Raw genomic sequence first — 13,759 nt, forward strand, 5'->3', positions numbered from 1 at the left:
GTAAATGGGAGATACTGAAAAAGACAACATTTTCCTTCTGTTTATTCTGCATCAGGAAAAAAACCCCATGAATTCTAGAATAATTTTAATACTTTTGTTTCCTAATCGCTCATTTTCCATCTCAGTAAGAGATAAGGAGTCCACAGGCCATATGTCATCTGTTGACTTTAGCAGGAAAATGCAGCCAGAAGAACATTAAATCAGTCCCTTTGTTTCTTCTGACTCATCTGAATTTATATCCAGTCAGAGTTTTATGAGCATAAGCTTGTTTCAGAACCTGAGGTAAAGCATTTTTCTTCAACTCTAATTATTTTTATTAGTAAAAATTAATCTACAAACATCTTAATACTCTTGCCACAAACCAAAAAGTATGCATTACTCAGTCATGGAAAAATTGCAGTTGCCATGTACACAACAGAGGTAATAGTCTGCACACCTTCACACACCTTTTTAAATCACATGAAGATGAATGTTTACAACTGAAGGACAAAAGTGAAGTTCTGAGTAATGAGAAATGCACAATTTTTAATAGATGCCCCCAATATATGCTTAATACTTTAAAAAAGAAAAGGGAGAAAAAAGCATCTGGAGATTAAACTCCAGTTTGTTTTTCAGCATGTAAAATTTCTGCTTCATTTATCTATCTAGAAGCACATATCCATACAGATACATATATAAGCATCCACAGACTGTTGCTCCTCAGCAGTAAACAAAAAGGTTTATCCTCTCTCTAACCAGATACAGAAGAGGAAAAACATGTTAACCTTCCAGTTAGTAAATTCAAACCACTTTCTAAACTCATCAATGGAGTCTAATCTCTTGAAATACAAAGGTTTGGCTCCCATTTAATTTCTTTTGGGAAATCTGCAAGCTGAGTAGGATCATTCATATGGTTCTCTGACACTGTGGAAAGTCCCCTCCACCTCAAAGATCACACAGGTGGAATGATAAAAGAGGCCTGAACCCAACATACAGCTGGGGAAGAACAAGGGTCAGGAGAGCATGTTCATACACCTCCGTGTGCCCTCCTCGTGCACACACACACACACAAAGACATAGAGCGGTGGGGATTACAACTACAGTGGGTTTTAAAAGTTTAAAGAAACTGGTAGCCAGGTTGACTCGATAGTTATTTACAGGAAGTGTGTGCACACTCAAATGGGGGCAACAGGCCAAGAAGCTTTTCAAGTCAGTGCAAAATCACTGGCAGAATGCAGGACCCAACAGTTCTGCATTCCTACACAGCAGCTGCTTGTCAAGAGAGCAAGGCATGAACCTACATCAAAATTTACTTTTGATATCAGCACATAAAAATCCTTTTTCAGAATTGCTATTAAAAGGGGATTTTCCCACGCTCATCATTTTACATTTTATCTTTCACACCAACAGTTCACTTACTTAGCAAAATGCAAGTGGGATACTTAAAAAACACTTCTGCTACTTTTTAGATACCTTAGTTTTTGTTAATACTTCCAGTATCAAACAACAAAAATATGTTCCCTCTATAAACTGCACACCTTATGCTGCTTTCACAGCACACAAAGCAATAAGCTACAAAACAGAGCCATAAATAGCTATTAGACTGGGAAATAGAGGCAGGTTGAGTTGCGTAATGTGGCAGCAAAGTTCCAGAGCAGAGTCCAGATATGGGTCTGTGGTAAGAGACTGCAGATTGATGTACTGGCTAGAGAAGGATTACTGTGAGAAAGTGACTGGGTTCTTTCGACAAACCCTAAACTGAAAGTCAACTAAAACTCTGAAAATTGTTAGAGCTTTATTTAATTTAATATAAATATACTAATTATATATTTAAAATAATACTACAATGTTATTCTACATAAACATTGTGATGGATCATTTAAAATATTCTGAATAAGCTAATAAAAATATTTTTTAAAAAACACAAATTATCAGAGAAGATGAAAAAATAATTAGTTCACGGACTATTCTGAGTTGGAAGGGACCCACAAGGATCATTGAGTCCAACTCTTAAATCAGTGGCCCATACAGGGGATTGAACCCATGACCTTGGCATTATTACAACCAAGATTTAACCAACTGAGCTAATCTCAATAATTTCTGAATAGGCTGTGCTTCTGAGTGAGACAGAAGTTGCAGGTGCCCACAGAAAATCATCTGTTAGACCCTTTCAAGTTTGAGTTTTCCCTTTCCACTTGACTTCTAACAGGAGGAAACACAGGCTCCAGATGGTTGCAGTTTCCAGAAGACCCTGAAAGACAACAACTACTGCACTTTGCACTACATACTGTTCCCCAAGAGATGCAGAGCTGCAGCACTGGAGAAGACACAGCTTGTCCTGAGTGCAATCACAGCCAGTCAGAGCTGATCACCACACTGGCATCTCCTGACTCTGCTGAGATGCTGGATCTGTTGTTACTGCACCCGCTCAGTGTTTGGGGCACTTGTCAGGATGCTTGAATGGAAGAGCTCATGTCTGATCACCTCGAAGGCTGTGTACAGACATTTGATAACAGACAGACATGTGGAGTCAACATCATGTCAAACCTCAGCTGGTCTGCTATGTCCTTCCACCAAAAAATGTCCAGATTAGCATTTCATAAATTCTGAAGGTGGCAGAAGTGCATAGACCTTCCATAAAGAAACACAAACTGATTAGCTTGAGCATATGATGAAAAAAATCTTCTCCCAGTACAAATGGCACACTGAACCAAACTGAAGAACATAAAGATTATTTTGTCCTGCTTTAAGAGTCAAGGGTAATAAAAAAGTTGGAGATGAAAAACCAGTTGCAAAGTCTTTACCACAGCTGGATTCCTCCTCCCTCTCCTTAGTGAAACTGGAATGAGAATGTTGATTTGGAGAAAAAGGGTTACACTGAGAAAACCCCACACAGACATGGTTGCGCCACCAGCTTAGCCCACTTGGCCACTGAAGTGTCAAGGAAATGCCAGCTCAAGTTAAGTTTTGTGCCCAACTGAAATTATGAGGTAGGACATCATAATACAGAGGAAAAAAAAAAAGTCTTGGCTACCAGTGAGGAAAACTGATGCACTGTGTTGCAGGGCATGTACACAGAGATGGCTTAAAGACAGAACTGCAGAAAGGCTTTTGTTATCTCTGCTTGCTCCATGCATTAGCTGCCTTTTGAAATAAAAAGAAAAATCCATTTCTGCTTCACTTTTCCAACTGGATTCCTTATACTTGTATTTCTTCCCTGTCTTCTATCTAGTATCTTAGCAATATAAGCCACAAACTCAATTACAATCTCCACTCTGTTGCTGGACCTATTGGCTTAAAAAATTCTAAAAGGTTTGCTATCTTTCTAAGTGACAAAAACAATCCACTTTTATCTCCACTGACTATCACCGTAAGAGCTGTCCTGCAGTATATAAAGACCCTGCAGTCAGAATCTGTTTCAGGATTTATTCACTTGGGTGCAGAAGTCTGCCATATTACTATCGATTCCCTTTCAAAACAGAAATAGGAAAAGTACCCTTTCCTTGCTATTGCTGTTCACACTTGCTTTAAACGCCAACACAGGTGTATTTACACTGAAACTGTAGACTTCCCCTGGCAGAGCTTGAGCCCGGGCTCCCTTGTCTTATTGCTGAGTGCCTGGGAGAAGAGACCAACCCTCACCTGGCTGGAACTTCCCTTCAGGTAGTTCTAGACAGTGATGAGGTCACCTCTGAGCCTCCTCTTCTCCAGGATAAACAACTTCAGCTCCCTCAGCCTCTCCCCAGAGGGCTTATGATCCAGTCCCTTCACCAGCCTTGCTGCTCTTCTCTGGACCTGCTCCACCACCTCAATATCTTTCCTGAACTGAGGGGCCCAGAACTGAACACAGTACTCAACGTGTGGCCTCACCAACACAGAGTACAGGGGAAGGATCACTGCCCTGGTCCTGCTGGCCACGCTATTTTTGATACAGGACAGGATCCCATTGGCCTTCTTGGCCACCTGGGCACACTGTTGGCTCATGCTGAGCTTCCTGTCAATTAGTATACAGAGCATTTAAAAACCCAAAAGCTTAGTACTCAAAGGTTCTTTCTCCAATACCTGTCTATATTAATCTCTTGTTCATAATAAAATGCCCCAACAGCTGACAGAGCCAGCAAATCCTACCTCCTGTCATGCACAGACTTCAGGAATGCTGCTATGTTGAACAGGCAAACAACGTGCAATCTGAAAACAAAATTTGACTGGAAATGGGTTGACAGGAGAACAAATGTATGCATTTTCACAGACTTAGGTCAACTTCAAGGTGTAGAAACTGACACAATGCTACTCAAAAAAATCAGGTATTTATTGCTCCTGTCCCACATACTACACTTGTTTGAATCCTGCCCTGACAGAAATCAGCAGATAAACAAAAAAATATACCTGACAAGTCATTTAGCACCTTTCAGCTACCTTCAAGATAAGAAAGTCAGAAACAAAATAATCCAAATATTACAGAAAAATGAAAGATACACTACACTAAATTATTTTCAAATTTCTAGAAGTACAGAGAGTATTTGGTGTTTGCCTTAAATGTGGGCACTTCCCTAAATTTGGATTTGTTTTGACATAGTTCAAACTGATGTAATTCTTGCATCACAAGAGGTTCAAGGCAAACGTAATTATACTGACTTGATCTTTTAAGAACACTTGCACTTTCTCCTAAGAACCAGAAAAGCGCATTTGAACAATAAAATAACACAACCTAATGGCAGATGATGCCACAACAGCCCCTTGAGCTTTCTGGCACCACCTCCAGCCTCACGCTGCCTCTGCAGCAGCTCCTGCTCCCAGTGAGGTCCCACAGGGAGCCAATCCTGCAGAAAACAAGCTCTGCAGGTGAAAAGTAGGTATTTTCTGGGGGTTTAACTCCCTGAAAGAGCTCGCCATGAGTCAGGTGAGTGTCACCTGCCAGGCCATTAACATGGGTGGCAATGCCTAGTGGTGGTGGTGAAGAGGGGAACGAGACTGTCTCCTTGTGGTTACAACTGTCCAATAACTCAGCCCAAGCACAGGACTCGTAACTCTGCAAATTCACATTATTCACCACTTCTATTACCCTGTCATGTTTTTGCTGGCTACTGCTGATCTTAAAAATAACAACTAAACATATTTTAGTAATTTTAAGGTTTTTAAATAACACATTTGGTATTCCAGCTTCTTTAAAACTTCTTTAAGACAGTAGTAAATTAAGATCTAAACTATGTTCTTCCAATACCTCTAAGCAAATACTCTTGCAAATATTTAACCTCACCGGTTTCTGGTTTTTTGTTACAACATTTGCTAAATAAATTATAGAGATAATTTCCATGGCTCAGGAGAATTTGACTAATATTATGATAAATGTTTTTTAGAGAATTTAATTTTTTTGAAGCAATGAAAAATCACAACATGACTTTTATGGATGTCGCCATCTTTGGTCTACGTCCAAATACACATTAAAAATAGTAAGAACGGAGCTATATTAAACCAAGAGAGTACAAGGTGTTTTGATGCAAAATTTGGTTTATATAAAATAGAAAAAATTTTTTCCAGCAGTTGTAATTAAAACAGCTAAGAGAAAAACACAAAAAAACCTGCTCCCCATCTTAGGAAGGCACTGAGAAGTTGGTATTCACATATTATGCATGGAACTGATTCCAGTGAAATCGTGGCTGAGGTTCTGTGCTTAGTAGCAAAAATCACAAGTATAAGCACATGAATAAAAATTACAGATGTATAAAATTCTTGGTTCATTGAGGATTTAAACTGGTTACTAAATGATTATATTAACCTCGAATTTCCAAGTGCACACAGGACACATCCAGAACAACATCAGGTTTCCTCTTACCATGTTCAAGAGACAACTATTTGAATTAACTGAATTCTTCAGAAATCCAAAAAAACTTTTAAAAGGCAACGGATTCTGAATACACCTTTAAATAACCAGTCTATAAAAACAATTTTCAAAATGGTTTCCTTTGTCTTACTGAGGTATTCCAGAAGCCATCAGCTTAAATTTATTTGTAGATCTAGAATGCATTAAGATTTCACAAATTTCTGTTCTTCTCCCTTCTCAATTATGCCAACATCAGTCAAGCACTATCATTCCAGAGCCAGGAAAAATAGCCTTTTTGTAACAGCAACAATCATCTCCCAAAATTCCAAAAGAAAAGACAGACATTAGACATCAGCTTTGCTGCAAGACATCAGCAACAGATAAGAACTACAAAGCAGCAGCACTACTTAAGCAGAACACCTGGTGCTGCAGGCTGGAAATAGCAACACCAGTGAGAAAACTTGCAAAAATATTTGTTATTATTATCTTAAATATTTAGATCTTGTATTTCCTGTCAAAATATCAAGTCATGCATGGCATTTCAGTGTATATGTATTTAACAGTTCCATGAAAGTGTATTTCCCTTAAACAAAGCTGGATATGGACTTTTCAGGTATTCCTTCTCAAGCTGTAGCTAATTACATCTGAGCACTCTGCCAAATCAACAGCTGTCTCCTTAGGAAAGCAGTAATTGTAACACAAAAATCAGGGTTGTACATGTTTCCTGTTTTTGGTCATGGCTAATATTCCAAAGGTGAGCCCTCCCCACCTCCCCAGAATTCTAACATCTGGAATTTTGCAGGAAAACTGGCAATAAATACCAAAGAACAAAGTAAAAAAATGATGCAGATGAAAATCTGAAACCTGCTCTGGCCACTGGTGTTAGGTATTACAATGAAAAATAAATAAAATTTAGTTCAGATGATATGCATGATTGCTATTCTAGGTTCATATTAGCTTATTCTTATCTTTAAAAAAACTTCGCTCTACATAAAAATGTTAATCGAAGCCTCTATTTACTATTAAAGATTCAAGACCAATCTATGGCTTACGAAACTTAAATAGTGATTGTAAGTTTCTGGACCTGCAGTCCTGTTTTGACATACTGGGGCAGCTATAAAAAAAGAAACAAACAAAAGCAGTGGCTTTATACACAGATTGCTCTACACTTCCTACCACACCTACTAGCAATGTTTGGTGTATTACCCATCACATTTATTTGTTTCATGCCAAATATTGTAATTACAATGCAAGTGGCAACATACCCATATTAGTATTCTTTTTGTAGCCCCTGTTAGCACTTTACTTAAGTATGAGGAGCGATGGAAAACTTTAAGGGGAAAAGGGTAACTGAGACAAGGCAACTGGTTGCCCTTGTAATCTGCAGTCAACTTAAAAGAGCCACTTCAGGTCATGAGAAATTTCAAGATGATAACTTTTTTATAGTTCTCTTCCCACGGTCAGGAAAAATATCACATGGAAAAGAAATACTCCATGAAAAAGATATTCTTTCACAAGCTTTTATGGTAACTTGCGCGTAAGCCAAACAATGTACAAGGGTATCAATCACTTTTCTGCTTAAATGCCTTTTCAAAGTCACGCACAAACTTATAAGGACGTTCAGCAACATGTACCAGCTGCCTCACGTACTGTTTTTGGATATCGATATCAGCAACCCTTTCACCGGATCCAGCATCATTGTCCGAGCCCAGATGACTCAGATAAAAACAATGTGAAAACACAGTTTGTTTGCATGTTTCAAGCCGTGATTGGTCTCCTGCAACAATAACAGGAAGAGCTGTACGGATCGATACGCGAGATTACCATTGGGGCTTTTCTTGGCCTGCCCAGCAACAGGCACGTGCAACTCTCTTCACCAGGTAACACACCACACTCACCAGATCCCTGTGCAGCACCCAGTTGGCATGGAGGTAATGGATTCCATCGAGGATCTGGTAGAGCAGGGATTTCACCATAGATCTTGGCAACTGCATGGGCTTTTTATTTGCTTTTGAGGCACGGTGAAACTTGATAATATGCTAGAAATAAGTAGAAACACGGAGGAGATTAGATAGGTAAAAAGGTTGGTTGCTGTGTTTTGAGTTGTTTTATTTTAAACTACTAATAGAATAAAACAAAGTTTGTTGAATTTTGCAATTAAGAGTGATGTGCTCAAAATTTTGTTAATTTGTTTTTATTCCCTGAGTTGCTTTAAAAAACAGCTGTCAGGCTTTCATAAATACCTAAATACCAGTTACTTACCTCCATGTCTTAGACATTCTCTTCTCTCTCTCCCTCCCTCCTCCCTATTTGGCATCCTCTTATCCTCAGCAGCTGAGAAGAGAAGCTTTCAAACAAGCAGTATCCACTAAAAGGAGGACCACACTCTATGCTTTGACACTTTCCTTCCTTGTCTTCAAAAACACCCAGAACGCCATACTTGCAACTACTCTAGTGTTCTCCACTGAATCAAAATCCCAGTAGATAGAAATTAAATAAATATTTTATTAAATATTTTAGAGGAGGGAGGGTAACTCCAAAAGCCCCACACCACAACAATAGGGTGTGATCATGTTGAAACATCTAAAAATTGTTATTTTCTCCTTTCCAAGTTTTGGCTGGATATTTCATTGATGGTAGCAACAAGCTGGTGGTTCTTCAATTACAGAAGTCAGTCAGTCCACTAGAGAACAAACACCACTTGAAAAAACGGAATGCAGGAAGGGACCCCAGCAATAGTCAGCTGGAGAATGAAAAATATCACTGAAAGACTGCTGAGAGATCATAAAATACTCATAAACTAATTAATACTTATTGTAAGATCAGTGTGGAGATAATAGGTTAGGTTTGGTCTTGCAACACTGCACAAGAAATAAATTGGAGCGATGCCATTCTACCTTTGCAGTCCTCAGACTAGGTGAGGATGTGCAAGGCACAAACACGACCTTAATATATCATCATTTGGTAAAATACTAAATACATTCATTTAGATGGAAAAAAACCTTCTTGAAAGCAATTCAAAGCAGCATCTCAAATAAGAAGATAGTTTTCAATTATGAGCCTCTAAAAGATGGAAATAATAAAGGCAGTTTGCATTTTTACTGAAAAGGATTCAAAATGTTAATCTAGAGTGACAAGCCTACTAACTACCCAGTTCTTTCAACAGGAATTGTCTAGTTCAAGATCATTCCCCTCTCCAGGTTAGAGAGGTAACCAATGACTGTGCTTTCTTTAGACCCCTGCTTCCTCCTCCACCACCCCCATCCCATCAAGTTTGTCACTACTGTTCCCAATGAAAATGGAAACGAGCTGATGTTTCCTCATGGTAAATGCTACCTCCCCTGGATGTCACCAGTGTTTTTGCCAAATTGCCCTTAACACATATATAGACAATACTGTTAAAAGAGAAATAAAAAAATCTGCGAAAAGTACAAGTAAGTCAAAACAGACTCCTTACTCCCCATCAACAATGTTCCCACAGAACCTTCCACTACTAAATGTACAATAGTAATGGCTGTGTACTGAAAACCAGCATAAATCTACAGGATTATCAGTTTTTAATATACAAATGAGGATCAGTAAACAAGACAAGCTCTTAGTACCTGATCCTCCAGTTGTGCAATCCCTCTGAAAACTGTCATGGAATGCCTTAAGGGATCACTTCCCTAGAAATTTTTTTTCTTGTCATGTTACAAGAAGATTCTGTTTTCATAACTTCAGCTGTGAGTCCCTACCTCCCAGTGCCACATAATGCTCACTGAATAATGACCTTCATGTGTAAGGAAAATATGATTTATAAAGCAATAACACCATAAACTCACAAATTAATGTATTAATGCATGGTATGAAAAAATACAGGAGTACCAACAGGCAAAAGTCATACAGAGAGACCCGTAAGTCCAGTTCTGCCTTTTTGTAAGGTTGAATAAAAGGGATTTCTATACCCATTTAAAAATTGACTACTATCCACACAAAACATTATTCCTTAATATGAAGGCACCAAGAAAATGAAACTGATAAAGGGTCTCATGGGACATAATGGGACACAACTAACGACAGATGCATTGAGGAGGAACAGCACATCTGGCTCTACCTCTGGCCCTTCCTCAGCCTCTCCAGGACCTCCATAGGTCAGGAGCATGACAGCACCAGGCTGGTGCCCTGCCCTCCCATGTGGCTCCCAGACAGAAAGGCTAAGGAAACAAGCTCTTTTCTTCAAAGAGTTATTGAATTGCAGAAGTGAATTAAAACTGATAGTTTTGCTTGAAGCAAGCAATATCACTAGATAAAACCCAGGTTTCTGCAAAACCAAATAAAAATTATTATTGCCAAGTTACTCTACAGACGTTTATATCCATCACATTTAGAGAAAAAATAAACTAAAAACCCAATGCAGGGCCAAATAGTATAGGAAACTGAAAAGGTGGATTTGCCTTATGGCATTGCAATAAATCCACAGTGTTTGTGACTAAGTTCTGCTCTGAAGAGTTTTCTAAAAGAAGCGGTTCATCCAATTTCTTGTAAGGAAGTAGCCATACAAAGAAAGACCAACACACGTGACCAACACTAAACAGCAATTTTAATGGCAATGTCCTTCTAAGAAACAGAAAGGCAAATAGGTGCCATTGCTGAACATCACCGCTTCTACTGGAGGCAGCCAGCCTGAACTTTCTCTTATTACTTTATATTTTCAAAAATGTTATCTGTATGTCCCTACCACAGCTGAGGGAAATTATTCCTCTAATTAATTAATTAGTTAAATAAGAGCATCAAACCAGAAATTAAAAAAATAGTCACAACAATTGCACAAAAGTTTTGGTGATCAAGTGTACAGTAAGCTCCAAAGCAGAGGCTGCCACACCAGTACAACAATGCTAAAGTAATTTTTTAACTTGAAGAATTACACTGACTTCATCTATAGCACAGAGATGTGCTCTTGCTAAGTCAAAACATTTTAGATTTAAGAGTCTAAATTCAAGACTTCAGGTGTAGAAACAGGTGCAGGTACCCAGCACAAACTAGGATGTTCTTTATATATAAGTGCACTATGCAAATATGGCCAGGCTTTGTGAGCGAAGATTTGGGCAGGGCTCTCCCCACATGGGTGTGCCCTTCCAGCCTGCACAGTAGGTTTTTTAGGTGAGGCACAGCGTGCGCAGAACTGGCCCCACCGTTTAAGTCCTGAGGTCCATCTGCCACGGCCGAGTGAGCTTGGACAGTGACAGGGAAGTCTTCAGGACTAGAACCTACAGCCTCCGGTACTGCCAGGAGGTCTTCCATCCAAGTACTAACTGGGGCTGACCCTGCTTGGCTTCCGAGATCTGACTGGATCAGATAGCACTCTGGACTCTGAATCCCTAGGTCCTGAGTTCCAGTCTCAGTGGGACCATCCCCTGGCAGTTCAATGCCTCCCTGCCATCCTATCCCGTCACATCTTGGATGCTCAGCAGGGTCAGCCCCAGTTAGTACCGGGTGCTGTGACAGTCCCGAGGACTTCCCTGTCACTGTCCAAGCTCGCTCGGCCGTGGCAGATGGACCTCAGGACTTAAACGGTGGGGCCGGTTCTGCGCATGCTGTGCCTCACCTAAAAAATCCACTGCGCAGGCTGGAAGGGTACACCCACGTGGGGAGAACCCTTCTCCAATCTTTCCCGAAGCCTGGCCACACATACTATACAAGTGGATGAGGCCCAAAGTGCAGCCTCAAGTAGAGCAGGTATCATCAGCCAGAATCCTGGACTTAATAAAGGCATGGAATAATTTAACCGAATTCTAGGAATTGTAACCTGCATTTCCCATCCCCCAGCTGACTGCTCTAAACACCAGGCTTCAAACCTACACTCCTCTTCTGTCATTCAGTAAATCCTTTTGCAGAACAGCACAGCATGAAAAGACTGTGCTGAGTTGAGAGTGTAAATCTGAACCTTAACAGGTATGAGAGACATCCAGGCTCTCTCTCCAGCAGTTGCACTTGGATACGGCAGCTTCTAACCTTCAGGTATGCTCAAGTTCTTTGCTGAATCTTATCACTAATGGATAACCACCAAGAACAAAACATGAGGACTTCCACAATCCAGGCATGCCAGAGGCACGTTCATAACAAGACAACAAGCAGACAAAGGGTCAAAAAGCATCAGCATTCTCCATGTCTTTTTTCACTATAACTTCCTAAAGATAACTTAACTCATGTATTCTGATAGACAACCACTTGTCAAAAAAAGCTGGAAAATATCCAGACTCATTCAGCAAAATTAGTTAGGGAAGCCTTAATTGTGAGTGTGTGCTATAGCAGTCGCATGCTACAGAACAGAAACCCATCCACAATGTTATCCAGCCCTAAATTAATTTTAATTAGTACATTAAAACACTGTGACTGCAAGCACTTCTGATATATCTAAAATACTTCAAAATGAAAGAAGAATCCATGTCATATGAGGTAAATGAAGCTGCAAACAATACTCAAATCTATTCAGCAGAAGTAGCCAAGCCACTTTCCCTTTCTGTCAATCTGTACTTTCAGATTCCTAAACCTTAAAATCATGCTGCTGCCACCTAACTGGATTCCAAAAATTGTGTCAGCCAATTCAGTATTCACTTTCAAAAATAAACATAATGTAAAATATTTCTATTGCTTTTACATATTTTATTTTAAATTTAAACAAGGCATTGACTTTGTGGCAGTGATTTTAAGTCTGTATTCTAAATTAAATTAATACTCACTGACCAACATTAAAGTACACATTCATTAACAGTCTGGAAAAGCAAGGAAGCTATAATTTGCTGTTTACAATCTCTGGGACCATTGGTTTTACTTCCTAAATGCTTATTCCCAATTTTCCACTTCAAAAAATGCAATAAAATTGCGAGGAAAACTGGATGAACCACTAAGTATTTCAGTAAGACCACTTTAGCTCTTTCAAAGGCAAAACCGTATCAATGATGAAAAATAAAGAAGTGAAACACAACTAAACATCTGGAAATAAAATACAGTGAATGTTGTTTCATCAGTCACCAATCTAGCAGTCTGTTTGCCTGCTTGTAGTGAAGAACACCCAGTGTATTGAAATTGGTGTGAAAATTGGCTGATGCAGAACTATGTGCATTTTCTAAATCCTCCACCACAAACAAACATAATGCAGAACAACACAGAGCAAATTCAAATCCCTAGTATTTACCCAGCAGTTCAATGAGCATTCAAAAAGACTCTAATTTTAGTCTGCTTCCGAGTCAGTCTCACGCAAACATACTCTCTCTGTGTTTGTGTCATCCAGTTCCAAGAACTGCTCCTTCAGTATGAGAGAGGTTGAAACAAAAAAACCAAGTCAGATCTGGAAACTTTTCACAGAAGTAAGAAGCCAGCAAACAGAGGGATTTTATGCATGTCTGACTAAATAGTTTGAGCTCCCACCTCAACAGACAGGAAATAATCCATAGAACAAGACACAAGACCCTAGAAAGACCACTGGAGTTCTACTGTTTAAGGCAATGCTCGTTGCAAAGTCACTCGCATCTCCATCGGACTGAAATGCAATCACACCAAACGCAGCTGCCTCTCCCTGCTGAAACAATCTGCCTGCTCCCACACTTCAGCAAAAACCATGATGCATTCTGTTCAATCCCTAAATCCAGCCTTTGAGAACAAAACAGAATTATGCCAACCTGCCAGTACAAAGTACAGCTACATTTTAATATTAAAGAGATAGAAGCTTAGATACATGTTAAATCTGCGCCAAGGCCAAGAAGAAGATTGATACTACATAGCTTCCAGACTCATTTTCAGCACAAAATTACTTTCATCTTCTCTCTTCAGCAATCAATACCCAAACAAAAGTAAAACATTGTTGTATATTAAGTGTAAATTATTTTAAAAGGCTATGGAAGAACATCAGAAAAATCTTAAGGTGGTATCAAAACTAATCATGCATTGCCTCCACGATTTTCAAAAAGAGAAAGCAAAGAC

The 13,759-nt window shown here is 39.3% G+C and overlaps 1 protein-coding gene across 1 annotated transcript in view; it reads right to left on the reverse strand.

The window, feature by feature from the left end:
• The window catches only part of CDK19 (cyclin dependent kinase 19), a 127,858-nt gene that overhangs the window by 60,874 nt on the left and 53,225 nt on the right, over positions 1-13,759 (reverse strand). The window contains exon 4 of the mRNA XM_071548908.1: positions 7,699-7,839. Within this exon, the coding sequence (XP_071405009.1) occupies positions 7,699-7,839 (141 nt within the window). The remainder of the gene's footprint in view (positions 1-7,698; positions 7,840-13,759) is intronic.

Source organism: Pithys albifrons, chromosome 2, assembly GCF_047495875.1.
Source record: "Pithys albifrons albifrons isolate INPA30051 chromosome 2, PitAlb_v1, whole genome shotgun sequence".
Taxonomy (NCBI): Eukaryota; Metazoa; Chordata; class Aves; order Passeriformes; family Thamnophilidae; genus Pithys; species Pithys albifrons.